The 14,061-nt window shown below is 34.5% G+C and overlaps 1 protein-coding gene across 6 annotated transcripts; it reads right to left on the bottom strand.

The window, feature by feature from the left end:
- Positions 1–206: 206 nt before the first annotated feature.
- On the bottom strand, positions 207–14,061 carry LOC119071174 (non-canonical poly(A) RNA polymerase protein Trf4-1-like). Of its 6 annotated transcripts, none has more exons than XM_037175942.1 (7): positions 13,932–14,061; positions 12,326–13,126; positions 2,606–3,084; positions 2,383–2,543; positions 1,746–2,324; positions 1,366–1,677; positions 835–1,263 (listed from the first exon to the last, which is right to left on the bottom strand). In XM_037175942.1, the coding sequence occupies exons 2-7, from the start codon at positions 12,685–12,687 to the stop codon at positions 1,222–1,224; spliced, it is 1,935 nt and encodes a 644-aa protein (XP_037031837.1). In that variant the 5' UTR covers positions 12,688–13,126; positions 13,932–14,061; the 3' UTR covers positions 835–1,221. The 6 variants fall into 6 exon arrangements, with proteins under 6 accessions (XP_037031832.1, XP_037031834.1, XP_037031833.1 ...); XM_037175941.1 differs by having other exon boundaries at positions 13,895–13,991; XM_037175940.1 differs by lacking the exon at positions 13,932–14,061 and adding an exon at positions 13,566–13,835.

Genomic DNA, 14,061 nt, shown 5'->3' with positions numbered 1-14,061 from the left:
TAGGTAGAGCTATACAGTAAAGTAAATAAAGTTTTTGCTTTTCATTCCTCTCTACAAATTTCATTAAAAACAAAACACACAACTAACTAATGCGACTAAATAATCGAAACTAAAGAATATTTGATTTTTTTATCATTTTTGTTTGCATTTCTCTCTCTGTTGTCTTATAGTTTAAGTCTGTTTTTCTATCCTATAAAAAACTTATGTTTTACCGAACTTTGAATATCGAAATCTTATTAGAAACATTTATCAACTAATTTACGTTATGCGGTACTGTAAAATATTAATAACAAATGACTAAAATGATGAGAGATGTGTGTGTGTGTGGCTTTAAAAATAAGTTTTTTTCTTCTTCCATTCTCTGTTAATTTTAAATCTCTTTCCATTTCTCTCCATTTCCCTTCTCTTTCAGCACTGAACGACCCACAAAATATTTTCTCTCATTAGCATTGTGTGTACTAGTGGAGTCCTTTCGTGGCTAGTTACTACAAAATTCCAATCACTAGGCAGTTACATTCAAACACAATTCACTTTCCAGCTTCAGATTCAATAAAGGCCGAAACGTACGAACGATTTCGCGTTACTGATATCAACGTGCTGCGTTTTCCATTGCAATCCGATTTGTAGTGTAGGTCAGATCGTGTGTGTGTGTTCGGCCTGTGTGGTCAAAATATTTTCATTTTGTTTCATTGAGTCAAAAGCCAATCTAAGACAGACAACGATCAAACGGCGGAGTCAATTTAAAACGCTTCGTGGACGAAATTCATTATTTCAGTTTATTACAATGTTTGAAAGTTCATGTTTTATGTAACTTTGGTCAGAAAATTATTTTTATTTTTTTGGTTTTCTAAATAAAGAATTTACGATTTTTCGCGCATAGAATGCTGCATTTGATTCACATAATTGATTTCTTGCATTAGAGAGTACATTATGTTGACTAACTCTACGAACTGTTTTTTTTGTGGTTTTTTTTAATTATTTTTTAAATCTTCTCCATTGACTTGTAGTGAAGTCATAAAAACTAAATTATCAGATGATCGAACGGAAGTAAATTATTGGAAAACATCTGAAGAAATTATTTGAAATCATCTGAACCTACGATTGACTGATTAAAAGAAGATTGACGCACAATACTCTCTCACTCTCTTTCTCTCTCTCTTCCCCTCAATTTTGATCTACTTTTACTAAATTGCCAGACACACTCACTATCTATCGCATTTTTCACACATAACAAGCCGAATTTGTGGGACCGTCGTTCAAGTACTAAAAGAAGAAAAAGAAACATTAAATTTACCATCATCGACTGATTCCCTCTTTCTGCCCCATGCTACTACTCGATCCACTGCTGCTACCGTTTGCACTTACATTCGACTTCCGATCAGACTGTGACGTTTTCTTACGCTTTATTGACTTCTTTTTGTTGGTGGCATCTTTGCCCTTTTCGTAGTAACCGCTCGATGACGAATCATCTTTGCCGGTGAAATTTGCATAGCCGACTAGGCCACTGTTTCGGCGGTTTTTGTTGTTATTTTGACGAGAATATTGAGACGACACATCATTGTTGAAGTTACGATTCGTCAACGGCGATGATCGGTCACCCATTCGTGGTGCTGTGTATATTGGCTGGGTTTGATGTTTGACATGGGGAACGGGTGGATTTGTTGGACGTGGTTCGGGCTAGGTGGAAAAAAAATGCAAAACGTTATTCGGTATCAGAAATGACAACAGCTGATTGGCAATCTTACGATTTTTCGAATTTGCTGGTATGGGACAACTTCAACATCGTCATCATCGTCGTCAACCACTACCACTTCTGGGGTCATGGTGACACGGTCCATACGATTTGGTATTCGATTTTCAGATTGCCGTACATCTATGCTAGGTGATACATCTCTCGATTCATCACAGCCATCACTGTCCATACTGTCTTCTGCTGAGTCCAAGCTGGACATACTACCCTTGCGACGGAATCCCGGCTGGATCTGAGCGCTCAGGCTAGGACTAATATTTTCTGTCAGTCTTGATTCAAATTCCTTTTTCACCCATTTCCGGTATTCGATCACTTCGTCGGTGACTCGTATAATTCGACCTAATATCGACTGACGAGTACAGTCACTCATTCGATCGTTATGCAATGGCGATACGGCTTTTATTAACACAATAAATGCGTATTCAAAAGCTTGTTTCACTTGCAGTGCACCGTACGATGAACGGCCAATGTCATTGCCAGGGGTTAGTGGATCTTCTATGCAAAGTAGACTTGGTCGATGGCCATCCACCATGTCGCGTTGCAGTTCTTCTTTGGGTATGTAGCGTCCACCCATCTGCAATAATTTGACACTCAATTCACATCACAATTTTATGAATTCACATCCGCCATACCTTAATGCTGATGCCAGTCTTCATATAGTTGAACTTTTTGCCATATAACTCAACAAATTCCAATAGGAGAACACCTAAATTGGCATTGTCAAAGTTTTGCCTTTGATGAAGTTGCAAAAAGCTGATGCACATCAAGATCAATGAATATGACGATATACCGCCTGCAAAATGACAGGGAATGGTTCAATGAAACTGAGAATCTCTTACGTAAACTTAAACTCACCAGTGAACACTTCATTAAGGTCCCGCTGTAGTAGAAACTGTTTCAATACTAACACCAGCTTCGACAGAACTGGATACTTCCGTTTATAATCTTTGATAAGTTCAGCCGATTGTACACCCGACTGCATATTAAACGAAATATCAACTTTAACTTGACTCTCCCGGTCAGTCAATTTAATAATGGGCACCGAAGCCTTGTCCAAAACTCGAACGGACAACGGTTCAGCTATGCCATGGGCAACCAATTCATTTTCCAATGTTCGCAATGGCAACTTTTCCCAATTCCCTAATACTACTAAGTCGATGTCACTGGTAGGTAGATACAATCCGGTGCGAAAACTACCAAACACCTCAACGCGAGCGCTGGGCCACAGGGATAGAACGACAGATTCGATGCGAGATACCACTTGAACGCGTAGACCATGTTCGGTTGGTGTTGGTACCATGTGTGCATAGAATTGTTCGATTTCTGTATGTAGCCTGGAAAGGGAAAAAGGAAAGAAATTTATGAGAATGCTCATCCGTATCGTCAGCATTCAGTAATGACATCAATGTGAAAACTGTAAAATATGTCCTACGGTCTAGAATTCAAATAATTTTGTTTGGATAACTGGAAATATAATTTGCGTATGTAAAATGTAATAACGAAGACAATGCTTTCAGGTTACACCTATTGATTTACATATAATATCGGCGGTGTTGCTTGTCTAGTTGAAATTAATTTACTTATTAGTACGTAAGTCGATACCAGCTGAACAAATTTATCGATTTCGTAGACCTGCGATTAAATTATTTATTTTCAAAAAGAAGAAAAATAGTATTCCGCACAGTCATTTCGTCTCTGTTGTGTACAAACATTCTTGCTGATTTGAATATTTTTGAATTCAATTTCATATATTGATCGCAATTACATATTTTCAAGTAATTTTCGAAAACAAAACACATTGTCGTCAAGAAGTTCAAGGTATTTTCTGCTAAGGTGCATGCTCAGCACATTAATATTGGCATATATCGATGAAGACAATATTGCAAAGACGTCATAAAATTTTGCCTACGTCTCTACAACAACAACAAAAAAAAACCCGAGGAATGCAAGTATATTGCACAAAAGTTAAGTAGCCTATTCAAAGTCAATGAACGTTACTCACATCGGTATTTACATTTCAATCAAACTTTACATAACGCACTACATGCCCAACTAAATAAATGAGACACAATCATTAATAATAAATGACAAGTTGTACAGACAACCTAACCGGATCCTTTTAAAGAACACAGACCAGTGCTTGGGCAAACTGTAGAAACATCCATAAGGAATAATGATATGCAACAAATTAATGCAATCATTATGTTGATTGATGGCTCCGAACACAAATATATGTCGAGACTTTTCGAGATTGGCAGCTAAAATTAGCAGATTAAATGTTAAAAGCACAACGTTCGAATTAATGAAGAAAATGAAAAAAGGTGACTGCAGCATAATAACAAAACGTTCGCTGTGATTGAAGCACAGTTCTGAATAATGTGTTAAATAAAGTCAATAAAAAACAAAACAATTAATTGAACGGCACAAACATAATTAAAATAAATTGCAAAATTATCGAAACAATGCGGATATTGTGTTTATTAATCAGGGTGCCCACACCCCATTGATTCAGATTTTTTTTTAAATTTTCTGATTTTATGTAAGTGTTTTCAATATAATATACCAGAAATCATGAGGTCGATGACATATACGATTGGATAGATGTAGATTGTAGAAGTAAATCTAAGGTTTGTTAAAAAAAAAAATATATAGAAAAGAAAGAGGCATTAAGGTCATTTGAGTTACGGCTGATGTACGATGTGCATTAAAAATCATCTTCACCCTTCAACGTGTGAGAGAACTGCAAGAGTGATTTTGATTTTCGCGTGAAGTGTAATCATTACTAGTGATTGAAGTTAATAGCTGAATAATTTTGCTTTAAAGTAGCACTATCATGAAGGAGGTCGAGGTCTCAATTTGAACACTGTAAGTCAGTAAGTTTTACCGTTCATGACTTTTCATCAAAAATAACCTTGAAAGAAGGTATCACCGATTTATAGTAATTTCAAAAAGTACGATTGTCGGATTTTTTTATGAGATTGCCTATTCAGGCATGCCAAACACGTCTTTGAATGTGATGATTTGTCGATTTTATCCGCAAGAGAAGTCAAAATGTTTTTTAAAAAAAAGTCATGATCGGGAAAACTTACTGACTTACACTGTCAAAATGGAGACCTCGACCTCCAACATGCCAGTCAATACTAACGTCCTCAAACATGTCAGAGAAATCATTCAGCGATAAGTGCAACCTCGAAAATCAAAAACGTTTTTGAGGCATGCAAAAGTAAAAAGAATTTCTTCTCTTCCTGAATGCAACCAGGGGTTAGACGTTCTAAAATAAAATGTAATATTCGATCCACGCTTTTAAAATGTGGGCGCAATCTTGCGGTCCCAGAGTTTTTCAGGAGCTTCTTGGTTACCGGAGAATTGACTTATGGTGAAACAAATCAGCAAGTGAAATGATTAAATACTCTTTGCATAGTTGATATCTTTAACGAACTGTATATTAGTATAGTGAATGAATGTTTGGGTGGACGTTTCATTTAATAAAAGGCACAGAATGAATTTAATTGTTCTGTGACGGAAGATTTCTTGGAAATATTTTAGCCTTACAGTAGGGTGTATGGCTGTTATTTTTGGGATCAGTTTTATTTAAATCTTACTCGTTACGTTATTAGTAGCTCTTAACAATAATTGAAATTCAGATTTTCCTTCTGTCTATTTTCTTCCTTTGAGCCTCCGAAAATGATTGAAAATTTTTGATGACTTGAATACTCTTTCTTTGAAGTGAAGGTCAAATTTAGAGTGGGCAGCCTGTTTGATGCGATAGCAACGATAAAGAAAACTACCTGTGTAAAATGGTTGACTGTAATTTCTATTGTGTTCACGAATAAAAATTTCGTACGATTATGTGATTAAATACTTGAATAGTGCTGCTGAAAGCGAAGTAACACAACACGTTCAAGAAACGCTCTCTGTGTTTTTTGGATGATAAGAATTGTACAAATACCTTGAGCACTTTTCAGTTGATCTGGCCTTTATCGCGTAGAAAAGCATTCATACGTACGTTATGTATGTACTTAATATCAATATTATGTGAACCGTATACGAAATCTGCCTATTATGAAAAATGCATGACAGATTAAACATTTTATGAATGTAAAGTCATTGCTACGAGCACAAATATATTTTATTGAAATAAAAAACGAATTGTCCACACTTTGGTGGAATTAAATGTTCAATTTCTTTTGCTATCATATATGTTGAACCAATTAACAAGGAAACGATAAGCAACAATGTAACGACCGTGCACAACAATCTGCAGAAATGTATATTATATCGAAAGTAAAGTATAATGCCAAACGAAAACGAAGGTTCAAATTGCCGTATTTGATCTTCTCTTTAATGTATACACTCGAATCACAATTTGGCGGACATTTAATCCATAAATTTAAGCTCTAAAGACACAGTCACGATTACAATTCGACTGGCTGTAGATATACCCATAGCGTTGACGCAGAAAATGACAATAAAATACTACAAAAAAGCGAACAAATCAAAAAAATCGAAAATGTTCACAAAAAATTATCACACAATTTCCTATATCAGTTGGAGTTTACTTTTTATGTGACTCTTCTTATGTAAGGCAACAGCATTTTATCCAACAGGTATAATCATGTGCAAAGTTTATACAACGTTTTGGCGGTTGCCATGTCAATAGTAGGAACGGAAAATATATTCGAAACTTAGTAGAATACACACAGACACCCTCAAGCCACTTAAGGGTGGTATTTTGAGTGTAGTACTCAACGCTCAAAATGTCTGAGATTTCGGCAATATTTACTGGGGTCAGCTATTTGTGTCGGTAACAAGAATTAGATTGTTTGCAAACTAGTGGATGAAACGTCTAAAATTTTCTTGTTTTGAGTACTGATAGACTTCAGGCCAACATTCAATACATCGATTCTGCGTGGTCTGATATGAATAACATTTCTGGGCACGTAATTTCACTGATCAAAGTATTGTCTATTGCACCCAAAAAATAATTTGTGAGGTTCGTTGGATACAGTACAGATGCAACTAAAAATTATCTGTACGGTAAAACAAGTCATAAAAGACAATGGAAAATTCCGCAACAAACCAGTGAATGCAGTGAAAAAAAAACATTCAAAAGAGAGCAACAACTAATGGAACTGCGAAAATTCGATACTCCTAGTGACACAATTAAATCCATCAAATGTGGTACATAGAGCTTCACTTTTCACTGACAACTCTATTTTCAAATCACCGAGATGTAAAAAATGTGTAAAAGAAGAGTAAATTTTCTTTTATTGCGTGACATGTGCCTGTCTCGTCCTCATCATTTTTAATTCGCCGTCCATTCAATGTCGAAATGTATTTTTAGACCATCACATCGTAACAATTGAGTAAGTTTATATATAAGAGAAAAGAAAAATTATTTTTAAAAAACATGTGAGAATATTAGACCTATGCACAATTTACTTGATTTGAAAAGAATGCTTTCCGGCTCGCAAAAGAAACCGTATGATTCATTAGATATAATCTTTATATGGTGTGTGAGGTTTTTTTTTTGTATTGTATCTGCATGAGTGCGGGAGTAGACGTATCAAGGCAAAATTTGATATTTACTTGACGTACTCAGATAATAACCTGGACACTGGACATTCAATGATTAAGTTTTGAAAGATAAGTGAAAAGTCGATTAAATAGTAAATTAATGATAAATCGATAGCTTTACGTTTCTTTATAAAGATGTTTCGATGCCCAAAGGATTGAATCGATTAATCGATTTCAAAAATTGTTTAAGAGGCATGACCACTTATCTGAAATTATAGCCTACATTTGGGCGTTTCGACATGATTTCTAACTTAGGAATTGTTGTGGTCTGCAATTGATTCCACAAGAAATTCGTTGAACATATGAAAATCTAGATTTCATTTTCGGAATTTTTGTTAGGCACCAGTACCAGCGAGAATGAGAAGAAGAACGAAATACTAAAATGAAAGGTCTAGATTTTCATTTGTTAAACCAATTTTGTGTGAATCATTTACAAACCACAACTACTACCACCACAGAAAACATGTCGGATTTCACTTTTCCTCGCTGTATCTTTTTACAAAGATGGAGACATGGACATTCAACGTAGAGATTCAGCTTCTGTGCTCGGAACATTGCCGTCAACCCAAGCATTGGACGAGGTTTATTATCTTCTTTCGAATGAGTATAAAAAGCGATAGCACAGCACTGCTACTAGCACTAACATAGAAAATATTCGGAGGCTGATGAAATCACAGTAGGCACTGCGTTTCTATACAAAACATACAATACAATACAATACAATACAATCCTAAGCGGTAGCTCGTATCACTAAAGCCTCCAAATTTGACACTTGTCAATTCAGTGTTCATGCTAGTAGCAGATAGTTAATATTAGATAATAGGTGATAGTTAATGTTTTCCACTGATTCTCCTGAATCAGACCAGTTTCCATGTTTCCGGATAAGTAGAATAGAGTAATTTTTGTTAAGAATAGTAGCCAGTCCATGCAGGGCCTATTTTTTGAAATTTATTTGAAAATTTTTACCAAAATTTCCAAAAAATTTCTAAAAAAAATTCCAAAAATTGCGAAACTTCAAAAGTCGAATATTTTCATAATTTTGAACGGTTTCGGTATTTTCTGAGCTCAACCTTGCGTTTTAGCCGGTTTTCAATGTTTTTGTTTAGTTCTTGACACACCACGGAGGGGCTGAACAACTTTTTTTCGGCAAGTCAATGTACATGAAATTTTATTTATGATTATGAAAGGACATCACCTCACGATTACTTTAAGCCTAAATTTAAAATATTTTATCGGGAGAGTTTCCAGAAAAAATTGTTTTCTTCTGGAGCTGTACCTGTATCTGTACTTTGACAAGCTCTGGCGGGCGTCTACCTTCTCGTTCCAGCCTACGTTCATTATTTCGTCATAGGCTGAACTGTAACCATTCAAATTCAAATTAAAAATGTCTAATTCTATGATTTTCGTGATATTTTCTGAAGGGAATGCATATTTAATTATTTAATTATTTAATTTAATTAGAAAATTACTCAAAATTTTTCCGAATTTCAGCTTTTGTAAATTTTCATAAAAATATTTCGAGAAATTCGACATTGACACATATTGGGTATCACCACAGTTGTATTTTTTTAGGAACCTATGACAAATTTGGTATATTTTGAATGGTTACAGATCAGCCTATGACGAAATAATGAACTTAGGCTGGAACGAGAAGATAGACGCCCGCCAGAGCTCATCAAAGTACAGATACAGGTACAGCTCTAGAAGAAAACAATTTTTTCTGGAAACTCTCCCGATAAGATATTTTAAATTTGGGCTTAAAGTAATCGTGAGGTGAAGTCCTTTCATAATCATGAATAAAATTTCATGTATATTGACTTGCCGAAAAAAAGTTGTTCAGCCCCAGTGTGACACTCATCGAAATATAATGACATCGAGCATGATTAATTTGAGCAAGAATCAAATAAGAACTTTGAGAACCGGCTAAAATGCAAGACTAAACTCAGCAAATGCCAAAACCGTTCAAAATTATAAAAATATTCGATTTTTGAACTTTCGCAATTTTTGGAAATTTTTTAGAAATTTTTTGGAAATTTTGGTAAAAATTTCCAAATAAATTTCCAAAAATAGGCCATGGGTGGAATTTGTGTCATATACAGATACAATTTTAGGATTAATTTTAACATACAGTGAACGACATCTCAGATGTCTCACTGTCAAATTTTTCTGAGAATTTTATTGTGTCATTGCAAATTTTAAATGACATTCTCTGAAAAAAATGACAGTGAGACATTTGAGATGTCGTTCACTGTATGTTGAATTTAAAAAAAATGTTTTTCCAAAAGTACGACCTTTATTTCCGAAAAAATATTCCTCTCGCAGGCAAAAATGTATGGAGATTTTTTGAAAAATGTAAGGAGTGCACAACCAAAGCTATTTTTTTATTGAAACTAAGACATTTCTGCTGGAAATAAAGGTCGTACTTTTTGGAAAAAGGATTTTTGTACAAAAATATTATCGATAATAAAAAACGAAATGCAAAAATGTGGGCTATAATTTCAACTAGGTGTCCATGTCTCTTTACAGCCGTAGCCGCACCAATTCCTTAATCTATGACCAAATCATCGATAGGATTTGAGTGGAAAGTTTTTCCTCATTATTCATTTTACACAACAAACTTCTCAACAATTAAAGGTCATGTTTTGCAATTTCTGCAAAATTACGACGCATTACGAATAACATTCCGTCGTAGACGTATACGAAGAAAATATGTACACATTCAGCGCTCTAACCAGTGAGTATTATGGAATCGATAAACTGAAATCACAAAATTGTTGAGGAGTTTTACAAGTAATTTGATAATGAAAAATAAAATCACCGGTTAGTAATCAGTTCCAACAACAAATTGCAATATTGGGCAATAGGTTTTTTTTTACTTTCAATTCGTCGTACCCATATTTTTTTTACACTGATACCGAATGAAAAAACAAAAACAAAAAAAAAATGGAAAACGTAGAATGGTTAATTTGCACACATCAACAACGTTTCGATTCAATTTTGTGTGAACAGAAAACATTTTTTTTTCTGCTTATAATAAATAGATAGGTAGATTAAAAATAGAATAATGTGATAATAGGTTTTCGAATATGTACATAAAGCACTTTGTGTACACAAAAATCCAATTATTATTGAAGCAGAAAAAAATATTGATGAAATCTAACGTACAAGAGGAATAAGATATTTCTAGGAACATGGAATCAGCGAAAACAACAAATGTGCGTATCTGCATATTAATATACTAAATCAATAAACAAATATACAGCAAAAACAATACCAATGCCCCTATTTCAATTTGAATTTTCTTTTCGAATAGAAACATTCGTAATTAACATATGTGTGCCCCAGTAACAGTATAAGAAAGTAAAAAAAAAGTAAAATTAAGAGAGGTGTACTCTGACCCCGAATAGTTGTGTGTGAATTACTACCATGCTTAGTAACAACCTATAGAACAAATTGGTGTAGATCTGTCGCCTGAAATATTGGCTATTGCGTGGTACTATAACCGTTACGTTTCGTTTTCTCGGTGCGATCAAAAAAATTGCGAATCGGAAAATTAATGTCGGTGAAAAGTGAAAAATAAATATCGGAATCATTTGTTTACATATTTTGTGCATCCTACTCATATACTGTAAATGACGTAATCACTGCAAAGAAAAATAGCTGCTCTCTACATTAAGAAAATTCTTGAAATGTAAACAACTTTCTTGCTGATTAACGGAATGTGTTTGGAAAGGAAATAGTTAGTTTATCGCTCTTGCACGAAAAAAAGACATCGCTGAAAAGGTTATCATCATCACTACTGGTCTGGTTTAGTTATTGGTTTTTCCGATGTTTTCAAGACATCCCACTAGGAGTTGCAGTTAATCAAATTATTAAATCGGACATGAGGTATGGCAGTGTATCGGCGTACACAAGCTCGGTAAATGTGATGAACAGTTAATTTTTTACAGCACAGGCGACAAAAAAGTCATTTTATGATCTCAGTTGAAACTTCGGGAACCTCTGCTGTGAAAAACGTTAATATCGGAACAAAAATGAAAGATTTAATCTCTGGTGAATTGTGGTCCTCACTACGCTCTCACAACAATACCGTCGATATGAAATCTCTAACTTTTTATCCCTTGTTATGTAAATGACTATTTCATGCTTGCGGCTGGACAATTCGTCATGACTGTCTCAGTTTATAGCATTTTCTGACCGCAACAACGGAAAATACTAACTCTGCCAAATGTGTTGTATTGAAACTACCCGTGCCTCAAAACATCAATGACGACACATCAAAGACAACAGCAATGCACTATTGTCGTGCGGCAACTGCATAATAATATTTTGCATCAATTTCTGAGAACAATTGCGGTTTGCAAGTTCAACTAATTACAGGTCAATTTCCTTCGCAAAATTAACTGACTCACACTATTTCAAACGGCATTGAAGTCACGCTATTACGTGATACTACTGTGTAGACGTACATTCAGACCCAGAATGTAGAATTGAATGATTCTTATGAATGGAAGTACAAATTGAGTGTTTTCTTTTGCGTGACCCTTCCACTTTTACTGATAAAATAGGAGGTTCAAGAAAACAGTGTGTGTTTTGGCGAACCTTATTCATGTCTTTCCGTACATTCATATCGAGAAAACTGTCGCATGGCTATCACAAAGATAACATTTTCGGTATATGTAACATCCAATTTCATCATAACGTATCATAAGACAGACAAACATATGTGTTGTTTTCCTGAGTGTGGTTAGAAACACCGAATAAACTCACGTGCGTATCTAACACGAAGCGTATGATACCTCAGAGTGGAATATAAAAAAAATTATTATTTTTTTTACAAAAATTAAATGACTTGCCACACATGCGAATAAATTGAGTTTGTTTTGAAGAGAAAAAAATTATTTGAATTCGTCAACTGATAAGATTACCACAATCGCGTAATGTATTTTTAAATTAAAACATTTTGCTGTAGAAGTAAATGTGAATTTTTAATCTTACCCCAGAACACCGCGTCCGTAAACATGATTGTGTGGCCGCCAAGGACATCCCCCATGTATTCCCGTTAATTTATATTCATTGCGATTCATATTGTACGTACTAGCCCGATTTGAATCCAACGTACTGCCTGCTTTCCTTCTCGACGGATTGTAGTAAACGCGCTCCGTTTGTCCATTGTTACTGTTACTATTACTGTTATCCATCATAATGTTCATTTCCTTTGATGGTTTCGCATTATTATTATCTATACCGGTCACAGCCTGTGTTTGATCCATTTCTTGTATTGTCTCCCAGATGGCAAGCCACGCTTTTTTTGCGGGACCTCGTTGTTCTTCTTGAAACCACGCAATTGCTGGGTCCATTCAATTCATCCAGCGAGGCTCACGCAACGAGAATATATTTTTCGGTTGCGGAAAAATGTTTATTCCAACACTCGCGATTCGCTTTCAATTCGGAAATAAAATTCACTCCACTGTTTCGCTGTTCTTTCAATTTTTTTTTTTTTAATTTTAAACACTCCCGCAAACAAGATTCGATGGCGTTAATCGGTTAATCGAAAGCGAGTTGAAATTCAAACTGTTTTTTTACTTAATTACTTAAACTCACAACACTTGTTTTTTTCGTATTGTTGTAAACCGAATGATATCACTTATCTTTGTGTAAACTCTGTACGGTGAGTTGCGGTTGTGTGGGTTTATCGGCTCGCCGTTTTATGGTTGTGTTAGTATAGTAATTGTACCATAATCGAATTGACGTTATATTATCGTAGTATGGAGGAACCCTTTGTTTTGATATATTTTTCTATAAAAAAAATATAGAGAAAAATGGAATATATAATTAACGATGAAGTAAAACAAACGGTGAGGAAGAAAAAAAAATGTTAACACGGAATGCATAATTGTGAAAAAGATCGCACACAAAAAATCACATTATAAATTCGTATGCATTAATTATGTCAATCAGAAATTAGATATCATTAACGCTAATTTATTAAAATAGAAGCGAGAGAGAAAAAAAAAACTAAAATGTTACCGAGTTGGACAAAAACCAATCCAAAATGACCTTGATATCAATCAATTTCTTTATTCAACAGGTTGTGGTCTAAGGCCATAAATTTCTTAAACGCAAGAGTTCTAGGATGGTATAAATTGTACCACCATTTCCGTTTCAATTGCATAAAAAAAACTCTTTTTTTGTGCATAGATTTGTACCACAAAAAAAAACCAAAATGGTAAATTACATTTGAACCGTATGTCGTATGAACAGTGAAGCGTTTTGTTTGCAGAAAATGAATGAAATAAAAACTTTTAAAACTTGAAATTTGCCACAGCCGAAAGACGAACGCACATTTTCCTTCAACGCAATTTTATTTAATAATTTTACTTTAAATGCAAGAGAGAAAAAAAAATTTGTAAGAATATTTTTCGCAGTTACTACATACACATGCAACTTTATATTCGCGATAGAGGGGCGGAAAATTCCATCCTTTCTACAAAGTATTCCACAAACTCCGAATGATTTGTGAGAGTCTCGATGTTCAACAATAATTTTATTATTTTGCTGTTGTACCTTTTGTCTTATGTTTAAATTTTACTTTAAAATCAACCTTTTTTGATAAATTGAAATCACACACGACAATGGCGATGAATTCTTTGACAGATATTGTAGTGGAACGACCCAGCCGATCGGAATGGATTCAAAAAAATGATTCGATTTCGAGATTTCATTCCAAAAAA

The sequence above is a fragment of the Bradysia coprophila genome (assembly GCF_014529535.1).
Source record: "Bradysia coprophila strain Holo2 chromosome IV unlocalized genomic scaffold, BU_Bcop_v1 contig_144, whole genome shotgun sequence".
Classification (NCBI taxonomy): Eukaryota; Metazoa; Arthropoda; class Insecta; order Diptera; family Sciaridae; genus Bradysia; species Bradysia coprophila.
This window is presented reverse-complemented; position numbering and strand designations above follow the sequence as displayed.